The 20799-nt window shown below is 53.7% G+C and overlaps 10 protein-coding genes and 1 non-coding gene across 11 annotated transcripts; 7 read left to right on the top strand and 4 right to left on the bottom strand.

Annotated features, from left to right (window-relative positions):
- Positions 1–347: 347 nt before the first annotated feature.
- Positions 348–2306, top strand: BDZ99DRAFT_498716 (uncharacterized protein). The gene is made up of 2 exons (XM_033723598.1): positions 348–884; positions 936–2306. Exons 1-2 carry the CDS (start codon positions 553–555, stop codon positions 1858–1860), a joined length of 1257 nt encoding a protein of 418 aa, XP_033576284.1. The 5' UTR covers positions 348–552; the 3' UTR covers positions 1861–2306.
- Positions 2307–2773: 467 nt separating this feature from the next.
- Positions 2774–3754, top strand: BDZ99DRAFT_508974 (40S ribosomal protein S14; the record flags this gene model as incomplete). Its single annotated transcript, XM_033724370.1, has 5 exons — positions 2774–2785; positions 2833–2890; positions 2969–3088; positions 3166–3212; positions 3349–3754. 5 exons carry the CDS (start codon positions 2774–2776, stop codon positions 3565–3567), a joined length of 456 nt encoding a protein of 151 aa, XP_033576285.1. The 3' UTR covers positions 3568–3754.
- Positions 3755–4048: 294 nt separating this feature from the next.
- On the bottom strand, positions 4049–6137 carry BDZ99DRAFT_571166 (uncharacterized protein; the record flags this gene model as incomplete). The annotated part of the gene is made up of 3 exons (XM_033728063.1): positions 4049–5670; positions 5725–5971; positions 6026–6137. The coding sequence occupies 3 exons, from the start codon at positions 6135–6137 to the stop codon at positions 4059–4061; spliced, it is 1971 nt and encodes a 656-aa protein (XP_033576286.1). The 3' UTR covers positions 4049–4058.
- BDZ99DRAFT_443531 (Sedlin) lies at positions 6111–7381 on the bottom strand. Its single transcript, XM_033717853.1, has 3 exons — positions 7088–7381; positions 6742–7032; positions 6111–6691 (listed from the first exon to the last, which is right to left on the bottom strand). The coding sequence occupies exons 1-3, from the start codon at positions 7136–7138 to the stop codon at positions 6503–6505; spliced, it is 531 nt and encodes a 176-aa protein (XP_033576287.1). The 5' UTR covers positions 7139–7381; the 3' UTR covers positions 6111–6502.
- A 117-nt stretch (positions 7382–7498) lies between these two features.
- On the top strand, positions 7499–8677 carry BDZ99DRAFT_26893 (NADH-quinone oxidoreductase). Its single transcript, XM_033713872.1, has 4 exons — positions 7499–7624; positions 7679–7877; positions 7971–8394; positions 8451–8677. Exons 1-4 carry the CDS (start codon positions 7582–7584, stop codon positions 8475–8477), a joined length of 693 nt encoding a protein of 230 aa, XP_033576288.1. The 5' UTR covers positions 7499–7581; the 3' UTR covers positions 8478–8677.
- A 1047-nt stretch (positions 8678–9724) lies between these two features.
- Positions 9725–11893, top strand: BDZ99DRAFT_498720 (uncharacterized protein; the record flags this gene model as incomplete). Its single annotated transcript, XM_033723599.1, has 2 exons — positions 9725–9756; positions 10035–11893. 2 exons carry the CDS (start codon positions 9725–9727, stop codon positions 11542–11544), a joined length of 1542 nt encoding a protein of 513 aa, XP_033576289.1. The 3' UTR covers positions 11545–11893.
- Positions 11894–13290: 1397 nt separating this feature from the next.
- BDZ99DRAFT_520682 (uncharacterized protein) lies at positions 13291–14142 on the top strand (the record flags this gene model as incomplete). The annotated part of the gene is made up of 2 exons (XM_033725553.1): positions 13291–13328; positions 13386–14142. 2 exons carry the CDS (start codon positions 13291–13293, stop codon positions 14140–14142), a joined length of 795 nt encoding a protein of 264 aa, XP_033576290.1.
- Positions 14143–14724: 582 nt separating this feature from the next.
- Positions 14725–16585, top strand: BDZ99DRAFT_463169 (uncharacterized protein). The gene is made up of 4 exons (XM_033720016.1): positions 14725–14994; positions 15091–15316; positions 15372–15795; positions 16095–16585. The coding sequence occupies exons 1-4, from the start codon at positions 14753–14755 to the stop codon at positions 16151–16153; spliced, it is 951 nt and encodes a 316-aa protein (XP_033576291.1). The 5' UTR covers positions 14725–14752; the 3' UTR covers positions 16154–16585.
- A 314-nt stretch (positions 16586–16899) lies between these two features.
- BDZ99DRAFT_t51 lies at positions 16900–17002 on the bottom strand. Its single transcript has one exon. It is a non-coding gene; the product is annotated as a tRNA-Pro (tRNA).
- Positions 17003–17872: 870 nt separating this feature from the next.
- BDZ99DRAFT_498723 (uncharacterized protein) lies at positions 17873–18999 on the top strand (the record flags this gene model as incomplete). Its single annotated transcript, XM_033723600.1, has 2 exons — positions 17873–18405; positions 18469–18999. The coding sequence occupies exons 1-2, from the start codon at positions 18196–18198 to the stop codon at positions 18997–18999; spliced, it is 741 nt and encodes a 246-aa protein (XP_033576292.1). The 5' UTR covers positions 17873–18195.
- A 449-nt stretch (positions 19000–19448) lies between these two features.
- BDZ99DRAFT_443541 (Formyltransferase) lies at positions 19449–20706 on the bottom strand (the record flags this gene model as incomplete). The annotated part of the gene is made up of 3 exons (XM_033717854.1): positions 20360–20706; positions 20181–20308; positions 19449–20124 (listed from the first exon to the last, which is right to left on the bottom strand). Exons 1-3 carry the CDS (start codon positions 20690–20692, stop codon positions 19449–19451), a joined length of 1137 nt encoding a protein of 378 aa, XP_033576293.1. The 5' UTR covers positions 20693–20706.
- Between the last annotated feature and the right edge of the window lie 93 nt (positions 20707–20799).

The following is a 20799-nucleotide window of genomic DNA, read 5'->3' on the forward strand; positions in this document are numbered from 1 at the left end:
CACACACCTTGGGACCGTCATTGCCCACATTCAGTACCCGTGACGGCAGCCCGTGTTTCTCATTTTCGTCTTGAGGCCTGGCGCTGCTCGTATCCAGGCTGGCTGCACGATCAGCAACGGGAACGGACAGCCTCCCTGCCTCCATGCATCGAAGCTGTACTGCCGTTGGCGGAGCGGGGTGGTGCTCTGGAGTACGTACTGGCGGTGAAAATGCATCAAGCATCGCCTTGCTTTTTCACTGGGCCCGCCACCCGAGCCTGTCCTCGTCCGGGGGCTTCTTCACAACCCGGAGGGCTCTCCGACCTTTTCTTCGTGTGCAACAGCTAAGTGATTTTCATATCCGTGCGCTGAGTTAAGGGCTTCATGCAAGGGAGTGCCACTGCCCAATTGTTTCCGGCAGACAAGCGGCCCTATGCTCGATATATCACGAAGTACGACCCTACGATGTTCTGGAGGACCCCCCAGATGACCCAACAGTCTTGCACCCTCGAGCCTCGTCTGCAGTTATGCGTCCAATGCTGGCTGTAACCACAAGCCCGCCGCGATGAGCACATGCGATGCGGCCCCGCCGCACTGCGCTGGGGGCGGGTCACGTCTCGTCACAAATGCTCGCCAATCTCATCGTGGCTCACTCACACGTATAAGACGCCCGGTTTCGCTCCATGGCATTTGCTTTTCTCCATTCGTCGTCCTCGATTGTGCTGTCTTGCTAGCCTTCTGTCTTCAAGAAGCTCACTTTACGTTCGAGCTCTATCACACAGGCTATATCTTGCCCTAACATATTGTCGATTAATTCAAACAACTCTTCTATACCTTACAACGATGACGAGAACGATGAACTACAGTGGGGTCAATCCCCGCGTCAGAGGTCCGGGGCAGCTTGCGTGAGTTTCTTTAGATGTTTCTTTTCTGTACCTACTAATTGCGTGTGGCAGACCCATAATTACACCTAGCCAGGCAGCTCCCACGCTGCCTAGCATAAATGAACTCCTGAATCGAGTTCCCTCACAGCGGGTGAAGCAGGAGCGGTCCTCGTTACCAGGATCTCCAATCGCCACCGGCCTAAACGGGCTATCCACGCCCTCTTCGACGTACGGGCATATGAATGCTCAGGCGAGTTGCGTCGAGTGCGGGGCCTCATTTCTTGCCTCGCTACTCCAAACGCGCTGCGATCGTTGCATTGCAGCCTCGCAAGCTTCAGACCAAACTTTGGACCACACTTTGGACCACACTTTGGACACCCACGCTTCACTACCAACCCCTCGCTCTTCATCTGATGAAGAGCCAGTATTCTATTGGCAACAAGCCGCCGCCCGCAGAGCGTCCGATCCTGCCACTTTCCAGGATCGTCGTTCCTCATCCGTCCGTTCTTTCTGGTCCCCTCGAGTCGGCACGCCTTCGGACGGCAGAAGTATCACGGACACCGGGAACCCCCGAAGAACGTCCAGGTTGCGGCAAAACCGGGTGGGCAAGGCGAAGCGGGAGGCAGAGTCTCGGTCGAAGCAGGGGGAGAAGCTGAAGATGCTTGAGAATCTTATTCTGGCAAGCGAGTATCGTTCACTGCTGACTGACACACCGGCGCTCAACTCTAGCAATGCTCAAAAAAGCGGTTTGACTTACCGCAAGGAGGTCGTGTTGGATGTGGCCATCCATGCTCTAGCCAGCCGTGACGAGAAGATCCCCAGCACGACGATGCTACTCGAGTTTGTCAGTAAAGCGAAAAGTCGCATTTCGCCGGAGGCATGGGTGGAAGCTGGTCTTTTGGAAGATATGAACAAACTTTGCGCTGTTTGTTCCCGGGATGGTCGTTGGCACGAGCCAGCTGCGTTCTATGTTCAAGGTCGTTCTTCGAAACTTTGAGGCCTTTCGATCCGCTCACTCGTGCGCCTTTGGCTTGAATAGCCTCTTGTCGTCTCCTTCTTCTCCTACCTCGCTCTCGTCATTCCTTTCCCCCGCCATTAAGGCGACGCCCTTCCTCTCGTGTGGGCCATTATGTATTCGCGAGTTCCCTCTTTTAACGAAAAAGTTCGATCAGTGGATTCTCTTGCCGGCTTCCCTTGTTAAGCAATCTAAGGGAATCAAGGGTGGTCATCTGTATCCCCGGCTTAGGATGGCTGTTAGGCCCTAGATCGGCTTTGTGAGCGTATGTCTGGATATCTTTCGGTTTATGTTGCAGGCTTAGGGCTGGCCGAGTAGATAACGGCCTCGGATCGAGCTCATAGAGAAACGGCCTCCACTGTACCTAGGTACCTACTAGGTGCACATTTCGGTTTTAGTTAATCTAATCATATAATTGGTATCAATGCTTGCCCTCTTTCTGAGTAATAATGTGACCGTTATGTGTAATAGAACCAACAGCAATACGATTAAAGCCATTGAGGTGCGACAGTACGTGCATCTTCGCCTAATACGCTTGCCTCTCACGCTACTTGTGAAAAAAGTGGCACACTCGTCTACCACTGCTTGAAGTGCTTCGAGGAGCTTTTACTGTGAAGAGCTTCCATCGCGTTTGAATTATGGGCGTGCATTGAAGCACCTCAAGCAGTGACATACTCCTGTAAGCACCTACCTCATAAGCATGCTACCTTTTCTATGCCCCGCGTGCCTTCTGACAGACTCACTTGTTGCTTCACGATTGCGGTTGAGTGGTGTGAGCGGACACTAACTGCTTTTGGACTAGCGTTAGTTCGCTTAGGAAATCTCCACCGCACTCTTCAACTTCGGCCTCGCGGTTCGCAAACTACACATTCGACTCCTCACAACTCAAGTCGCCATGCCACCAAAGGTACGCTCCAATGCCCTCTCCGTCTTATTTATGCTAACAGTCTTCAGAAAGGAAAAGCCCCTGCCCAGCAGGAAAATGTCCAGCTCGGACCCGGCGTCCCAGAGGGTCAGTACACCAAACTCTCCCCACCCTCCTCAAAATCGACCCCAAGGCCATCACTGACACGTCTGTAAAAACACACAGGAACGCTAGTCTTTGGCGTTGCCCGCATCTTCGCCTCCTTCAACGACACCTTCGTCCACGTCACCGATCTGTCTGGCCGCGAAACAATCAGCAGAGTCACGGGCGGCATGAAAGTCAAGGGTCAGGAGTGAAATCCGCTTGAACCCCCAAGCTTTTCTGTTACTTGTGGGACTTGTGGGCTAATACCTGGTTTGTAGCTGATCGCGACGAGTCTTCGCCGTACGCTGCTATGTTGGCTGCTCAGGTGCGTTTTCTGCATTCCTATTCACTACTCCCAATGATCTGTTCCCGACCTTGCGAGGCTTGAGTGCCGCGATGTCATGCAAAAAAACCAAAATCCCTAAGCTTGGATTTCGAACTGACAATCTTCTCTCGCGCAGGACGTCGCAACCCGCTGCAAGGAAATCGGCATCAACGCCCTCCACATCAAGATCCGCGCCACCGGCGGCAACCGCACCAAGACGCCCGGCCCCGGCGCTCAATCGGCGCTGCGCGCGCTCGCCCGTGCCGGCATGAAGATCGGCCGCATCGAGGACGTGACGCCCACGCCATCCGACTCGACCCGCAAGAAGGGCGGTCGCCGCGGTAGGCGTCTATGAGCGTGGTGGTGGAGAGATGGACAACCTACGTACTGGGTTCATTGGTGGGGTGTCTGAGGTCTGGGGAAGAGAATTCTGGTTGGAACTGGCGACGGAACGACTTTTTTCCTTCTGGAGTCCAGGGATGGGCTAAGCTGTGAAAGCGGAAAATATCCACCAATACGGAATCAATGAAAATTATTGAACGTCACCATATCATTATTCTGGAATCACGAGTTCGACTGTGTCTTATGTTCTATACCATTGAAGTCCACTGACAGCATGTGCAGCTGACGGGGCTGGTATATGCATCTCTTGGGTTCTACTGATCCCCCTTCTCCCTCCCCTCCCTCCCCTCCCTCCGCTCCTCCAACCCCTCCACCCCCTTCCCCCAAGCCCCCGCCCTCTTCCCCCACCTCACCGTCCCCCAAACATGCGTCCAGCCAATCTTCGGCGGCGGCTCCGCACTCGTGCGGAACGGACTCGCGTTATGCCTGAAACCCGAACCATCCTCACCCACCTCGCTCTCGCCTCCTGCTTTTACATATCGACCCCTCCCCTCCCCGCTCCATGCTCTCCGTCTTCTCTCCACCCGCTTCCCACTTTCGAATGGCGCGCGGCACAGGCCGATGCCAGTCCGGCCCGCCGCGCGCCCACCACCGCGCCGAGCACATCTCCCACAGCCGACTCCGGGCCCGCTTCACCGCGAACCGCTCGTCCTCCCCCGTGAACGCCGCCGTGCGGCCGAAGTCTGGCCCGGGCGCCCGCTCATCTGCGAACGCGCTGCCGGCGCGGCGCCGCGCGCGGTTCGGAGGGTCGTCTTCCATCGCGTCGGGGGCGAGGCCGGGTGTATGGGAGGAGTAAAGGGAGGTGTTGGGCCGGAAGGGCGCGGTGGCGTCTTGGTAGGCTTGGGAGAAGGTCTCTGGGTCTGCGTTGGCAACCCCCTCCTGATTCCCGTCTCCATATGCGAGGTCGGGGGCAGCGGCTACAGGGTCGGGGAAGATGAGGTCGTCGGGCCCCGCGGCGGCGACGAGGAGCAGCTTGCAGCGCGCCTCGTACAGCGCGTCGAGGAGGGTGATGAAGCGGCGGGCGTCGTTTTTGTGGTGGGCGGCTGTGAGGATCGGCACGGCGGTGAGGATGAGGTGGGGGTAGTGGGAGGCGAGGGAGATGTAGTCGGCGGGGCCGAGGGGGGTGGCGCAGAGCTCGGCGAAGGTGAAGTGGGTGAGGGAGGCGAAGGCGCGGGGGATGGGGAGGGGGCGGGCGTAGATGCGGAGGGTGGTGGGCGTCCAGGGGATGGGGTGGGGGAGGTTGAGGGAGGGGGGGAGGTGTTGAGTCCATGTGGGTGCAATGTGTGATTCGGCGGAAAGGGGCGGTTGGACGAGGAAGAATTTGGGGGGTTTTTGGGGTGGTGGTGATGCTGGGGAGGAATCGGCGCCGGGTTGTGAGGGTATGGAACTTGAGTCCGGAAAACCAATTGACGTATCTCTTGCAGCTGCAGCTGGCGTTGGTCCCGAAATTGGAACCGTGATCCCATCGGTGCTTTCCTGGGCCTGCTCCGCATCTAGTCGTCTATAATCTTTCCCGCTGTTCATCTCCCAGATCTCGCATCTTGCCTTCAGCACGTCAAGGAATGCCGTGAATTCCCCATGCTGAGCGTTGGGATTGCTAGCTCCTCGGAGCCCAAACTTCCACCCCAACGACTCCAATCGTGACGGCGGCCTTGAGAACTCTATTCCAGCGGCTTTGGCCAGCTCTTCGGGCATTCGGTTGCTTGTTGCTACGAGCACGCCACCGAGTTGGAAGAAGCCAGTCATTAGGTTCGACATAATCTTTGACGATGCTCTATCCGGCAGTTGGAATTCATCCAGGAATAGTATGGGGGAGGTCTGGACCATATCTCGTGCCAACCATAGTAGAGAGTGGTCATCTTGCTGGGTCGTGGATGGGTTTCTCAAGGAATGAGTTGAGCGCTCCCGACGCAATTTTTCGAGCCTTGCGAATGTCTCGAGCATGAAAGTGTTGAAGTGCCATCGCTTTTTCTTTTGGTTTGGTAGACAGTCGGCGAATAGGTCAATTAGCATGCTCTTGCCCGTTCCGACTTCGCCGTGGAGCATGAGGCCTTGCCTGTGTGTATGTTAGTTTGCAAGAAAGACAACTTGCTCTGGAGGGAAGCTGTACGGAGAATCAAGTTGAAGCGCGGCATCATGACTTGTCAGGATTCGCGTTAGAGCAAGACTATCTCTTTTATCCTTTTCCCGTAAGAATGACGTCCATAAACCTTGACGCTCGGTCTTGGCAGTGCCGGATGAAATAGTAGAGCCATCAGTACCACCAAAAGTTCGGTTTAATTGGTTCAGTCGCTGATTGTATTCTATCGTTGGTTCGTAATCTATGAGTCTTTGGTATAATTTCTGAAGATGTATCGCTGCGTCAATCCTAGTTAGTTTTTGGAGTAATCTAAATGGTCGACGTCACCTACCGAGGCGATATTGGGCGTGGTCGGGCTTGATGCGATTAGTAGCTAGCAATGCACGATAAAGAACGAGCGGATTTGTGATTGTGACGCCAGTAGAAGAGACATTTCGAGGCATTGAGCTGGAATGAAAGGATATGTACAAGGCAGCCTTGCAGCTTTGAATGAGATGTTGAAGTCGAAGACCTCGGAAGATCGCCTAGCGCTTGGGCAAGCGAGACAGACCAGAGAAGCTTTTCTCTTGGCATTATGGATTGTCATGGTATGCCACAAGGAGTAACAAGGGTCATGAAGATTACTTCTGAATTTCGTGGAGTCTTGAATCCTCTCACCGAGGGACCGTCTATGGAAAAGAGGTTTTTGGGGAAATCGGATTGCTGTCACACACAGAAGAGAATGTACCTCCGCAAACTGAATGGAAACAAACTGAACGCCACAAATGCTGCAATATTGAGCTGCCGAATCGCTGTGATGATGCGTGACTCAAAGATTGGTGACGCCAGGAGCCCAAGAATCTCCGATTCGCTTCACTTCCCGGATGAAATTACGACTCGTGATTTGAGTAGACCCGACTCTCTGCTCCGCGTTCGCTGTTGCTGGTGAATGCTCATCTGGGTCATAGAATGGATTTCGTAATAGGCTAATGTATGCGGTTTGCAATGCCCGAAAGGCCTGTTCGCTAATCAGGGGCTTGGAAATGCTGATTAGACTTGCATACTTACTGGTTTTAGATCGGCATCTCTGATACCCACGACGGCAGAGTTTCTGCTCTCGGAAACAGTAGCAGGCCGGCCTTCCATATCGACTACAACTACGAACTTCACGCCCGTGTTGGTGAGCCAGCCGTACATCGAAAGCCGATCGTCCACGGCTTGGAGCAACCCGAAGTCTTGATCAACAGTGTGGCGTGGGAGACGAGCTTCGAATATGTCCAAGCATGATGACAGAAGCAAGGAGAATTCTAATGGTGCTCTCTTCTCTGGTGGAAATAGAGATATGTGGAGGGGGTTGTTCTGGAGGCGGCATGAGCAAGAATGATCCACGGTAGCCTGCTCAACATATACCTACTTGCTTTCCTATCACGCAGATACACGCTATAGATGGAGCTCGACCCGCCATGATTCTGTTGATATTTCTCGTTTGGTGTTCAGAAGACGGAAAGCAAGCTCGAAAGCCTCCCCAGTTTCAGGCTTGTCACCGTGAGTAGCCCGCAGTCAGGAGCAGAAAACAAAACGTGGTTTCAGTGAATGAAAGCTTGTTTTAAAGATCCTGCACAATATTAACGCCGTCCTCTGGTAATGTGCGGCTCTTCTTCGTAATACAGCCCCGTCTGCAGTGGTTGTTTTTCTGATGTTCCGCGACTTTGGTGAGAGGAGTTCGCCAGCCAGCAGCCAACCACAGACGAGATGAAGGGGTAAAATAAGCGGCACGTGATGTAGGACTTGGCAACCCGAACTTACAGTCGACATCACCATCGATCCGGCAGCTATCTCGATCGCCACCACCGCGCCCTCCCCTCTCCCCTCCTCCACCGCTGCGTCTCCTTTGTCCCAATCGCCAACATGTTGTCGACGACGAGGTTTGCAGCCTCAATGGCCTTGCGAGGTAGGCTCCTCCGGTTGCAATCGGCCTCGCGCCACAGCTAACATATCCGGGCAGCTAAACCCTCCGCCGCATTGCTTCCATACCGGGCAGGATCTGTGGCATTCTTCTCGAACTCGTCCAAGCGGGCCTCCTACATGCAAACACCTGGACTAATCTCTAATGGACCACCACCCCCTCCTCCGATGAAAAAGGCGCGACGGGAGGTGGCATTGCCGAGCCAGGAGGGTAAGAAGGGCGTCATGCAATATGCGCTGTATGTGGCAAACTCTATACTCATATATCCGATGATGGCCTGGGTCGTTGTAGGGGAGTTTTGTGAGAGCAATTGGGACTGACACAGTCGCAGCACTACTCTCGATCAAGTCGCCAATTGGGCCCGTCAAAGTTCCCTTTGGCCCATGACCTTCGGTCTCGCCTGCTGTGCCGTCGAAATGATGCACCTGTCCACACCACGATACGATCAAGATCGACTCGGTATAATCTTTCGTGCCTCACCCCGCCAGTCCGACGTCATGATTGTGGCAGGAACCTTGACGAATAAGATGGCTCCAGCGTTGCGGCAGGTCTATGATCAGATGCCAGAGCCTCGGTGGGTCATTTCGATGGGCAGTTGTGCGAACGGCGGAGGATACTACCATTACAGCTACTCCGTCACAAGAGGATGCGACAGGATCGTCCCTGTTGACATTTACGTGCCCGGATGCCCCCCAACATCAGAGGCTCTGATGTACGGGATATTCCAGTTGCAGAAGAAGATGAGGCACACCAAGGTACGACTTCATTTCTACAGAGTGTCTACGAAGACAGAAATTGACGCATCCCACAGATCACTCGCATGTGGTATAGGAAGTAGATATCGTGGCATGGATGTACTGGCATCGCGCATGTGGTCTGGCATTTTCTTTTCTCGAAGGAGCCTTCAGAAGGAGCTCTGTCTGTACAAATTCATCCTTCCTTCCAATACTTCCTTTCTTTTTGCTTATGTCTGACGTGGATTCAATTACATGCTCTGAAAAGCCAATGTGACCTAGCTGGGGGGCTTTAATTGCGTGATTTGTGTCTGATGTTTGGGGAAGACCTCATTGTCACTTTAGTCTTTCGATTGATCGCCTGTTAGAGTGTGGGAACAAAGGTCTGCACACACTTGCGTGGGCTGGGCGAGTACAATTCGAGGTAAGTGTATCAATGCCCCTTGAGAGAGGAAGTGATGACGGCGTACGAGGTGGCCTGACAACTTCACAGACCTTTTAAAGATGAACTCATGTCCCGATTTTTCAAATCTTAATGGAGCGCTCAGTCAGTGGCAGATAGGTGCACAAATCATGACGATTCTGGATGCAGTGTATCTTCTTCCAAGTTCACGTGTAATCTCACGAGGCCTTGTCGTGGATCTGCGCATTTTCATCTGCCAATGTTCTTAGCACAGTCCCTTGCTGTAGATATCCGCACGCTTTCCTACCACTGTTTGTGGGGCTCCAACGTACTAATAGAAACCCAGGGCAACGGATACACTTCCAATTTCCAAATTTCCAGCCTTACACCCTGCTGACGCTGTCTGGGGTAGCCTCGCAAGTTTACTAGTTGTCCAAAATGCCGAACGTCTCCCTCGATCGGCATGCTGAAAATTACTATGCAGCTTCACACGCGGCGATAAACGAGTGTACGGATTTTTATGCCGAGGCATTGTACCTTGGATTTTCAGAAGAATCCACGAAAGTGACGATTGCAGACTTGTCACTCGGCGCTGCAGGTGCCTTCGTTGCTAAGCATGCCCTTGCCCGATTCTCATAGCTGGGGCTTATCGGGCAGGCACATGCCGCGGCGTATTGACATACTCACTTCCTTTCTCTCGCCTCTCTCACAACACTCATCATCGTCAACATCCATCACAACGCATAACGTACCCGCTCATCTTCATTCCGTTCATCGCACACCAGCCCTCGCTTCACCCACGACTATCTCGCAATTCCTTCTCCAACAGAGTTAGTACAGCTCTCTACACTACACACATCGCAAGTGTCTCTCATCCCTTGAACTCATCTTCTCTAACGCCGTGTCATCTTAGGATTGTTCGTAACCATTTCCGCAACAGTCACGACAATGGCACATACAGCTCCAAGAATAATGCCAGCGTGAGTTCTTCACTTTCATCCGCACTCGTCTTGGTCCCTACGCTGGGTGCGAAAAGCGTGGCAAAAGTGGCACATTCATCAAGCATTCTGTCTGGTGCAGTCGTGCTTGCACCAGTCTGCCACTGTTTGAAGTACTTCAACAAGCCTGCACATAGCCCAAAGTCAAGAGCTCCTATCTCGTTCATATTTCTGCAAATGCATTGAAGCACCCCAAGCAGTGGCAGACACGTGCATACTCATAGCGTCTCCTTTGATGAGAAAATTACTGATGATAGAAGGTACCGTACCAAATCGATACAAATAAAGGCCATCGGACGCGACGGAAAGCCATCTGAGAAGACGTTCTCTATTGATCGAAACCTCTTCGAATCTTGCTCGGAAGAGTGCGCAAGGTTGCTAGCGCGAGCACAAGCCGATAAAAAGGGAGCGCAACAAAACCCCGATGCAAATGGTGGACAACAACAACCCGATTCCGAGGAAATCTCCCTGTATGGTACGGAAGACGTCATTTCATTCTTTGTTGACTGGTTACGCAAGGAGAACCAGTATTCCCAGCGAAGGTTTTTCTGGGATGAGCCCACTCGCCCTGAAGCAACTCACATACACGTCTTCGCGAGCCAGTACAAAATCACCGATCTCCTCAGACTCACCTTACGTCTATTTTTCAAGGATGTCCAGGAGCACGGAAGGCTGCCTACCAGTACCCAAGTCAACTTCATACACTCTAAAATGGATGAGCCATTGAATGCGACGCTTTATGAGCTCTTCCTCCGCGCTTACTGCTTAATATGGCAGCATAGTACGGATGAGGAAAAAGACTCTGCTTTACCAGATGAGTTTACAAGGAAAATCGAGGAATACCGACGGCGATATTCTGGACTCGGAGTTTATTTTAGGCTGTGTGACTTCCACCAGGACCTGCACTCCGATCAAGGACGGGATGGTTGTCCAGAGAAGATGCTCAAAATGAGCTGGAAAGTGGGTCATCCATGGGCATCAGGTGTCACGGACGAGGCGGAACAAGGCACGGCCCAAGCATTGGGCAAGGAGCTAGGTGTACTTACGAAGACGAAGTCGCTGAAAGGTAGAGGTTCCACGCGGCGAAACCTAAATACGGACGCACGTGGCCCGGCCGAGCACGTGAGCTGTGGCGGATCACTTGCGGACAAGCAAGGGAGGCACGGAGCCGGATCCGTCACATCAGGGTCGCAACCGGTTCAAATCGTAGCGAATCCCATACAAACTCCGCCAATCGTGCAACAAACAGGCCAACCGGCCCCCGCGGCGCAACTAGGTCAACTCGTACCAATTCCCGGACAAGCTCAGCCCATGCCTTCCACACAGCAAGCGGGTCAAATGACTGTAGGGGGGCAAGCGGGTCAGACAGTACCAAATCCCCGACAAACTCACGCCTTCGTCCAGCAATCGGATCGAACGACCAAGGCGGCGAGGGCAAATCCACTCGCATCAACTCCCGGTTTCAATGGAAGCGCAGCCATGGTAAACCAGATGAGTCCCGTTACTGCAAGCGTTGCTCGCCCTGGATATAACCCTCACACAAATTTCCCTGACGCTCATAAACAAGTCCTCTTCGAGCAGCGTAAGTTTGAAGCCCAACAGGCTCGTGCCTTGCAGCGCCAGGGTCAAACGGCCGCGGCGACGCTACTAGATCGATCCGCATCAACGCAATTTGACCCAAGGGTGCCAAACCCTCAACCAGTAGCGTTGCAAGGAGGAGGCTTGGACAACTATCCTGGTGATCGCAGTGCCAATGGAGGAGTGGGCTAGCAACAAGGTGCCTCCGGTGTTGGAGGTCCAGTACAGCAGCCGCAAGGTGTCTACGGAGATCCAGTACAAAATCCGCAACATGGGCATAACTATGCACCACAGCAACAGTTTGGTCCCCAGTAGCACCGTCATATTCATATACTACCCAACATGGGACCCATTCGCGTGGCAGTCGCTCCTAGGGTTACTAAGAAACTAGGGGCCCCATTCGTCTTCTTAAAGAGCAGGGAGCGGGGTTTGCTTCCTGGTAGCTTTCTTTTTCGCTGCATGTATGGTGGGCACACGCATGGCATAATTGTTACTTTCGTTAGTTCTCTGCCAAAGTCAAATTGAGCTCAGCAATGAGGTTTAGCATTCTGCTTCATACACTGCCGGGACCTAACATTTCGTACAATCGTTCGCCGCCGTATGAACCCCTCCAACATGTTCTTGAGGATCTGAACGAGGTGTGAGGAAGTGGTTTGAACAAGCTGTAAGCTTGTCCGGCCACTTCGGACGAAGGGATGTCAGCTTCCTTGTATAAGATTTCGGGGTAGCATGTGACGCTACCCTACGCAGCGGTAATGGGCTTTACGCAAACTTATGCCCTAGCCCTGTAATTGATCTCTGTTATTCTGGTGCAAAGGTAAGAAAGTACCTTGAAGCCCCTCATACAGCGGCAAGAGTGGGTACCCAAGCCGATTAGAGACAGATGATAGAGCGAACCCCTCTCGTCGAGGCCTTATCACAGGTCTGCGTACACCCTCTGTGGACACTGACCGGGCCTAGTCATCACCGTCTGAGGCACCCAGCGCGGTTATAGATGGTGCAGAGCCGTGATTTCCAACCTCGTGAAATCGCCCCGAAGTTCCTCATGCGGTGGTAAGAATGTGAACACTAACCTATGAGCTTGTCTAGGCGTCTCGACATGCTTTCAATAGTCCGAACAAGATGTAAGTTGGACGGTATTCGCAAGGCTTTCTGAAATGTCGATCTAACAAGATGTGTAGTGTTTCGTCACCGACATTCATACGCTTTCCTGTCAATGCTTGTGGCCTTTCGTGGTAGGTTCAGACATCTGAACCAGATGGAAGGTTAGCGTTTCGGACGAATGGTGAACTTGAGAAGCTATCCTAGACAGCGGCAACACAAACTGGAACTTTGATCCGTCGCCCCAGATTTCTACCAGCGCTACACGAACTGGCAGGAGAGTTTACGGATATGTACGAACTAGATACTGTAAGTTGAAGGCCTTACAACTCGCCAGGCTTCATCAGCAGTCGGCGAAGTTTGGCCAGGCATGATGCCTCGTCATTACTTCATCATTGGTTGACGTGTACTGGGCCTGCCACTATTGAAGACACTCCAGCACATTTACGACACTTCGAATGTGATATAGGTTTGCTATTTCATAGCCCTCAACATTCGCTAGACAGTGAGTCAGTCAAAAAGGGACCTCGAAACAAGACTGTAGGAGTACGCTCCGCCACCCAAACAGTGGCAATTACGAATGATGTAGCACTACACTGCGGCCATCTTCACGTGCCCTCATCCCATTGTCCGTTTCTTCGGCTGGCGGGTCAACCTTTCGCCGTTGAGTTGCTGCCTTTACTACACGCGCTCAAGTCAATCTCCGCCATAACAAACCCAGACGGGTCGCGAATTGGAGCGCAGGATCGGGCGACATTCCCGTCGGTGCCCCGATCGGCCTTGCTGAAGCGCTCTCATTGTCACCGCCCTTGATTCCTATGTCTCGCGATGCCCGCCATGGCGCCCACCGGAAAGCGGAGGCCTCATCTCTCATAGTAAGCTTTAGATCTCTCTTGACCTTGACCAATCACCTATACTATTAGCAATCTCAGCTCCTCCCATCCAGAGACTGTCGAATTTATAGTCGGCAAGGATGAGTGCGTCTTCACGGTCACCAGATCCCTCCTAGCCCGCTACTGCGACGAGTTCCGGACGGCCATGACAAACGGCCTACACATGAAAGAGCAGATCCGGCTCCCTGAGCTCTCGAGCGACGTCTTCCGCATCTTCCTGCGCTGGCTGCACGCCCAGGACACCCCCGGGGTCACAATCGACATCTTCTGGTCATATGGCGAAGCCGAATGGCAGGACAGGAATTGGATTGACGCCTATCTGGTCAAGCTCTACGTCTTCGCGTGGAACTTTGGTGTCCCGCGGTTCTGCAGAGCCGTGCTCGACGTCTTCTACACTCGATATATCACCACGCACCGCGCGCTGCCGTATTCGACAATGCTGGTGGCCTTCGATCACCTGCCGAGTCACGCACCACTGTGCTTTCTGCTCGTCGACATCCATTGCAAGCGTTGGGTTCCTAGGGAGGATGAGGATGGAAAGACGATGGAGGAGGAGCTGTACTGGATGGACTATATGGGTGTTAAGGGGATCGACAGGCCACTGAACTTGTGCCACTACCATAGCCACCCTGATGAGAGAGTGGAGGCGATTTGCAAGACCAAGTACGGGATCAGCGATATCAAGAATGCGGAAGAACCGGAGGAGGCGGGAGTGGATATACTGAGGAACTGGACTGGCAAGCCTGCGAATTTCAGCCGGCCCGGCCGTGGCGTTGAGATTCCTATGGTTCTCTAGGACTGACAAAGCTGGAGAGGGCAGTGCTCCTTTGTGAGGTAGTAGCATTGAGGGCTCTGTCTTGACTGCTGCTTGTCGGCTTGATGGTTATGGAAATCACCTGGTCAGTTCTTGGGAATGGTGTTGGGTTACAACGAGCTGTCTACACTATTGGATGGCTCTAGTTGGAAGTCTTTTCATAATTGTTCAGAACCTGGACAGTGGGAAAGGGTGTTACAGAGACTACCAGAGCCAATATAAACTGCGGACTGTTCTACAAAAAAAAAAGTACCTGCCGTGCCGAGATACTGACAACAAGATGCGTATACTAGTTGTGTGCATTCGTCAGTTGTTTCAGGTGGATCAATGAGATATCAGGAACTTGCATGGATCGTATCTTGCATAACTTTGAACAAGCAGTAGGCTCGTTGGATCACTTCAGACGAGGCTGAGTTTAGGCCACAGCTTGGATAAAAATTTCTTATCTAAGAGTAGATATTTCTGATCAAACCTCACTCAGCTCACGTGATCTCGCACCGACATCGCGAAGTTGTCCCCCTCAGGCAACGCCACCCCTGTGGTTATCCTTTTCTCCACCTCACCCTTCACTATCAACACTACAACACCGAAAATGGGCTACGACGACGCCAATGCGTACGGCGCGCAAACAAGTGAGGCGGCCAGCTCGTCCAGCTCCTCAAAGCGCAAGCGGAGCCAACCCCAACCTTCGCTCGACAACGACTCGTCTGACGACATTGTGTTCCTCGGAGAGTGGAAGAAACCCGTCTACGAGGTTGAAGATGAATCGCCAAAGAAGAAACAGAAGAAGCCGAGGGCTCGCAAGGACCCGAATGAAGAGAAAAGATTGAAGAAGTGAGTTCTCAGTGTCCCTTTGCGATGCCGCGGATTCTATTGATGGGCCGTACGCCACAAACGACATACGCGATCAGTTTTTCTAACAGCTATCAGATGGCGACCCAAAGCCCCGCTGAGCTATGCGACAATTCGCGAGCGTGCGGTATCGCAGCGGATGTACGTGATCGATCGGACTCGTAAGGGGACTATAGAAGTACCAGAGGAGCATGTGGATATTGTTGGAACGACAGGGAACATCTACACGGTCTCTATCAAATTGGTTCCAGACTGCACCTGTCCGCATGCAAAGAAGGGCAATCAGTGCAAACACATAGTTTACGTACGCCATCCCCATAAATCACTACCTTTCAAGTCTCAATCGCTGATAATACTAGGTCCTTTCACAAGTCCTCAAAGTCACCAGAGACCTAGAATACCAAGTCGCCTTCCTATCCTCCGAACTCTGCGATATATTCGAGAAAGCACCCCCAATCCCGGCCGACGACGCTTCGAGCGATAACAGCAATGGGAAACGCAAGCCCATCGAAGACGATTGCCCCATCTGCTGCATGGAGTTCGAAGCGGCCAAGGAGGAGATCGTATACTGCAAGGCAGCCTGCGGAAACAACATCCACAAGCACTGCTTCGAGCAGTGGGCTGCTGCGAAGAGTGGCGCAAGGGGTGGAGTTACCTGTCCATTCTGTCGTACGCCATGGGCTGGAGACGAGGACATGGTCAAGGACCTTGCCAAGAACGGGAAAGTCAATGAAGAGGGCTATGTCAATGTCGCTAGCCAGCTTGGACTCTCGGGACAAAGAGGTAAGCGATTGCTACTCGTGCACGCTGGGCGTGGAAAAAGTGGCACACTCATCAAGCACTCTGTCTCGCGTGTACACCTGTTTGCCGCTGTCTGGGGTGCTTCAATGAGTTTCCACATAGTCCAAGGCGAAGGGGTTCTATCTCGTTCAGATTTCTGGAAATGCATTGAAGCACCTCAAGCAGTGGCAGACAGGCGTACACAGGAGACAGCTTGCTGTAGAATTGGAGTGCCACCTTTTCTATGCCCCGCGTGACGTGTTATATCGTCGAAAGTGCTATTGCTGACTTATTCATATCAGACTACTCCACCTATCACTCATTCTGGGTCCAACGTCAAGCCCGCTACGGACGGATTTGAGGCCTGCAGTAGTCTATATATGACCTGCTCGATAACGGGCATTTCCCGTCTTCTTACCACAGTCTCTGACGAATGATGAGAATGAGTTAGGCCTTTTTCATATATTTTCTTTCTAGTTTCACGATTCCAATTTTGATTTTCTTTCGGGGCAGGTATTCACGGCACCTGGCTACTCGGATTCAGGTTCGGCTTCAGCTCTGGCTCTACTGGAATGGCGTCACGATTTCTGGTTTCTACACTTCATCAAATACCCCTTTCATCAAACCGACTAGCTGAGTCTGTAAGGGCAATAAGTCCTTGCATTTCTGACTTCACAGCACCTTATTTCATACCGGTTAGAGCTCACATAACTCTACGGGCAACCCAATAAAAGTCTTTCTTGCCCACATTTTAGTCGATGATATAATCCTGCACATAATGAATATTGCACGTTGCAGAGTTTTAGGATCCCATGTGATGGATCGATCGATAACGTACTTTCCTTTCTTCATAGGAGTTGGTCCCATCTATTCTTGCTGAAGCTACGAGTGCTGCAAGGCGCGTGCACTGCATCTATATCTAAGAATTATTCACCGAAGATGGTGAAGCTAAAGTTGGCGATCGGTCTACCGTTACAACGCATAGAGTGCATTTCTTTTCCACTCAACCCCCTAAAAGCGAAAGCAAACAGCAACAAAACACGAAGTATCATACCGATATCAAAATTACTCGATATATCTGTCTAAAATCCCCAAAAAAAAATCATAGGGCCTGGCCGGGATTCGAACCCGGGGCCTGTCACATTTTAGCTGCTGAGCAGCCAGGCGCGGAACTCCCGAAGCGACAATCATACCACTAGACCACCAGGCCGAATTTCTGGTTGTCGGAAATTAGCTATATTATTTTCCAGGGTAAAACCGGGGGAGGAAGAGATATCTGTGGACAGAGTCATGATTGGCACGAAAATGCAAGGGGCTAGTGACTTCAGTGCATGGTTTGGACCGCTCAACAACGGAAACTGGACGCGGAGGGATTTTTCCAAGGATCTTTGGTACGTGTACCACGCATTTGTAACGGTGTTTGGCAGCCTCGATGAGCATTTGCTTGAGTACCAAGCTCGTCGAGGCCAACAATCGTGGCACCAAATATCGTCGTCAAACTTGATCACTGCTTCACCGTTTCGTCAACGATGATTGGACCATCACCTAGACCTTATGTACTGTTCACAAGGGCTACAAAGTTTCTTTTCAAACACCAGGTTGCAGGAGTTGGGGCATCTGCAGCTATCCCCATCGCACTCTGTGGTGGAGAGCCGGGATGTCTCGTGCGGTGCGGCGCCCAGCCAGGACAGTTTCGGTGTCCGACTTCGCACAATTCATCCCCCGACACGGACCGTACGGGCTTGGTAAGAAGCGGTCCCAACAAGCCGGCTGGCATACTGCCGAGTCGTGCACGGGGACGTGGTGTTGTGAAGCGCTGGGAGTCCTTTTTCATCCGCTTCCCGCCGCTCTCCTCATGAGCTCATGCTGCATGGCGAGATGTTTTCCAGAGCATTGGAAGGCGGGGAAGGCCGTGTTGCTGAGCTCAGGTGAGAGCGGCGTCGCTCAGCATCCGGGACGCCTTGATTGGCTGCGCTATTGATGTGACCGCCTCGTCCCGCATGTTGAGATGAGGGCCCAAGCTCCTCCGTGGCATGGTGTTTCGATACCGTTGAACACCAACGGGCACCCATCCGGTCTACTGCACCCTCGATCTGCACCCAAAGCAGGTCAGCAGGAGCTGGCGTGGCTGCCAGTGCAGCCTGTGCACTGACTGGTCGTCCGCCCTGTCTAGCAATTGAAGCTTGTTACTAAACACCAGCTTCCCCCATCCGCCCTTTCCCATTACTTATCCTTCGCGAATCTCCTGCTCACGCCGGATTTCTACCTACCTTGCATTCCAATCCCGAGTTTCGCGACCCTGTACTCTTACATTTCTGGGATAACCTGATCCCTCGTCTTTATTCCTCGACGCCATCTGCTCATCCGACCTCGACTCCATATCCACAACACTCACGTATCACAATGGCAGCTTCAAGAGCCTCATCGCTACGAGCTCTCAACCGCCTTGCGGTAGGCACCACCCAAGTCCGGAGCCTCCACATGACTGGTCCCAGCACTTTCTCCTCCCTGCTCACAACCGAGCGCCCTGCCATCAACCTCCCCCAGGACACCGCGGGGCTGCGGGAAGAGTGCAAGAAGCGCAACCTGCCCACGACTGGGAGTAAGACTGAGGTATATTTCCCCCCTACCATCCCATCATCCCACCATCACCACCAACCCTAACGCAACTTCCAGCTCACCGACCGCCTCACCGCCCACCTCACCGTCAACTCGCGCGCCTACAGCACCCGCACACCTTCGCGGCCCGTCCTCCTCGCCCCCGCGTCCTCCGACGTGCCCACGCGCCACTTCAACACCTCGCGCGCCCTCAAAGCCGTCAACGACTCCTCCACCATCGACTTCGCCTACCTCCCGGATTTCGACCCGGACCTCTCCCCCGCGCCCTTCCTGCCGCGCGTGCCCCTGCTCCCGTCGACCTTCTACGGCTCTGCGGCTATCCCGTCCTACGCGACGGGCGAGGCGGCGGATGAGATTGCGGGCGTCATGAAGCCGGAGATTGTGACGGCGAGCTTGGATGGCACGCATATCTATGCGCCAAGTGCGATGAGCGAGGTTAGTGATAGCGGGGCAGTGGATTTCCAGGGGGTGAGGGGCGCGGTGGCGAAGAAGGTGGAGGAGAAGGTGGAGGAGGGGGGGATGGTGAAGCAGGTGTGGGGAGGGTTGGTGGAGGATTTGTTTGGGAAGGGGGGCAGGCCGGCGGCTTGAGGGGGCCAGCTGGGAGAGCTTGGGGAGGGGGGGTGGGGGGGTGGGAAGGGACTGCTCTGAGGAGCGGGTGGGGGGGCTTTGGCTTGAAGTGCTCAAACCTTGGGAAGCTGTGATGAAGTATTACGATTTTTTCTGGTTCTGTTCGTTTCTTTATTACGACGGTCTGGTGTTTTGCTCGTAGCTTTGGTATAATTGGCACTTTCCTGGGGATGGGATGGATCGCGTTTGCAGGTCTCCCGACACCACACACAGCAACTGTTTTGGCCAATGTGAGACCAGCTATTACATGTACATTGTCCATGCATACTTCACTAGTTGCATCTTGTGGTGATGAATAAATCCCTCGAGACGCTACTTCAATAGACTTGCGGTGTGATATCTTGCTATAGTACATATTTTAGCTGCATACACACATACGTATCTGCAACATCAGCCTACCACAAAGCTATCTACCGTGCTAAATGCTGCAACACCACCCCCGCCCCCTTATCTCTCTTCCCCCCCTCAACCGTACACCTCGTCACAAGCACGCACCCCCCATCCACCGTCCGCGCCGCCAAGAACTCCGTATCCCCCGCAGGCAGTCCCCCCTCCAGCACCGTCCCCTCGGGCGCCTTGCACGCGAAGAACTCGCCCACTCCCCTAGCCGCCGCGTTCTCAGGCGACTCCCGTATACTCGCCAGCCCGTGGATAACGAGCCGCTTTTCCTCGCCCCCAACCCTTACCGTCGTCCACAAGTTCTCGAGCACCCTCCGCCGCAGAACCAACTCGTCCGCGCCGCACCGCTCCCACCGTATGCGCCCGTCCTCCTTCGTGATCATCGGCGCGTGCCGCAGCTCCGCCTGCGGCGTTTGTTTGGCGTACCAGCCGGCGGCCTCGAGCGGGGGCACGAAGAGCTTGCGGCGCAGGACGTCGACGAGCAGCGCGCCGCCGCGGGGCGCGAGGAAGGCGGTCAGCTGCGCGGGGGAGCAGGCGGAGGGGTTTGGGATGGGGAGGCCCGGGGCGGGGGTCTGGGCGAGGATGAGGCCGGCGTCGAAGGTGGTGGGGTGGAGGGTTTGGATGGTGAGGCCAGTGGCGGGGCGCGCGGCGAGGAGGGTGTAGTGGATGGGGGCGGGGCCGCGGAAGCTGGAGAATGTATCAGTATGAAATTATTATATCTTTCTTCAGGTAGGTCTACGTACTCGGGGAGTAAGGAGGGGTGCACGTTTAGGCCGCCGTATTTGGCGCCGTTGAGGATTCGCGGGGGGACTAGTTTGCCGAAGGAGACGGCAATGATGAGGTTGATGGCTTCATTCTGGGGTGATGGAGGCTGGGGCCGTTAGAAGAGGCCCTCTTATGTCCATTTGGGCGTTGTATGTACCGTCCATCCCGTGAAGGTGTCGATTTCGTGAGTGGGGAGTTTGAGCTCTTGCGCAACTTTTTTTATGGGCACTTCGCGCAGCTGCTTCAAGCCCCGTCCCGTGAGCTTTCCCGGCCGGTGCACCACGTCAATCGAAGCTATTGCTCCTGGGTCAAATAAATGTTCCGCGTGGACCGCGCGGAGGGAGGCGATGCTGAAGTCGTCGGAGCCGCAGAAGAGGATGCGGAGGGGGTCGGACGTTTTCGAGGAATTGAATCGGCGGGATGCGGTTGTTGGGTATCGGGGGACTCGAAAGGAACGGACAGGAAGCCGAAGCCGCCAACATGGATTCATAATTGTGGAAGAAGTGGTAGATATTTACTTGAGCAAGATTTGGCGAAGAACCGCGATCTGAGTCGATCTGGGGCTTGGCAAGTCTTCTGCAGAGCGATGGATGCCGG

The sequence above is a fragment of the Mytilinidion resinicola genome (genome assembly GCF_010093595.1).
Source record: "Mytilinidion resinicola strain CBS 304.34 unplaced genomic scaffold BDZ99scaffold_10, whole genome shotgun sequence".
Classification (NCBI taxonomy): domain Eukaryota; kingdom Fungi; phylum Ascomycota; class Dothideomycetes; order Mytilinidiales; family Mytilinidiaceae; genus Mytilinidion; species Mytilinidion resinicola.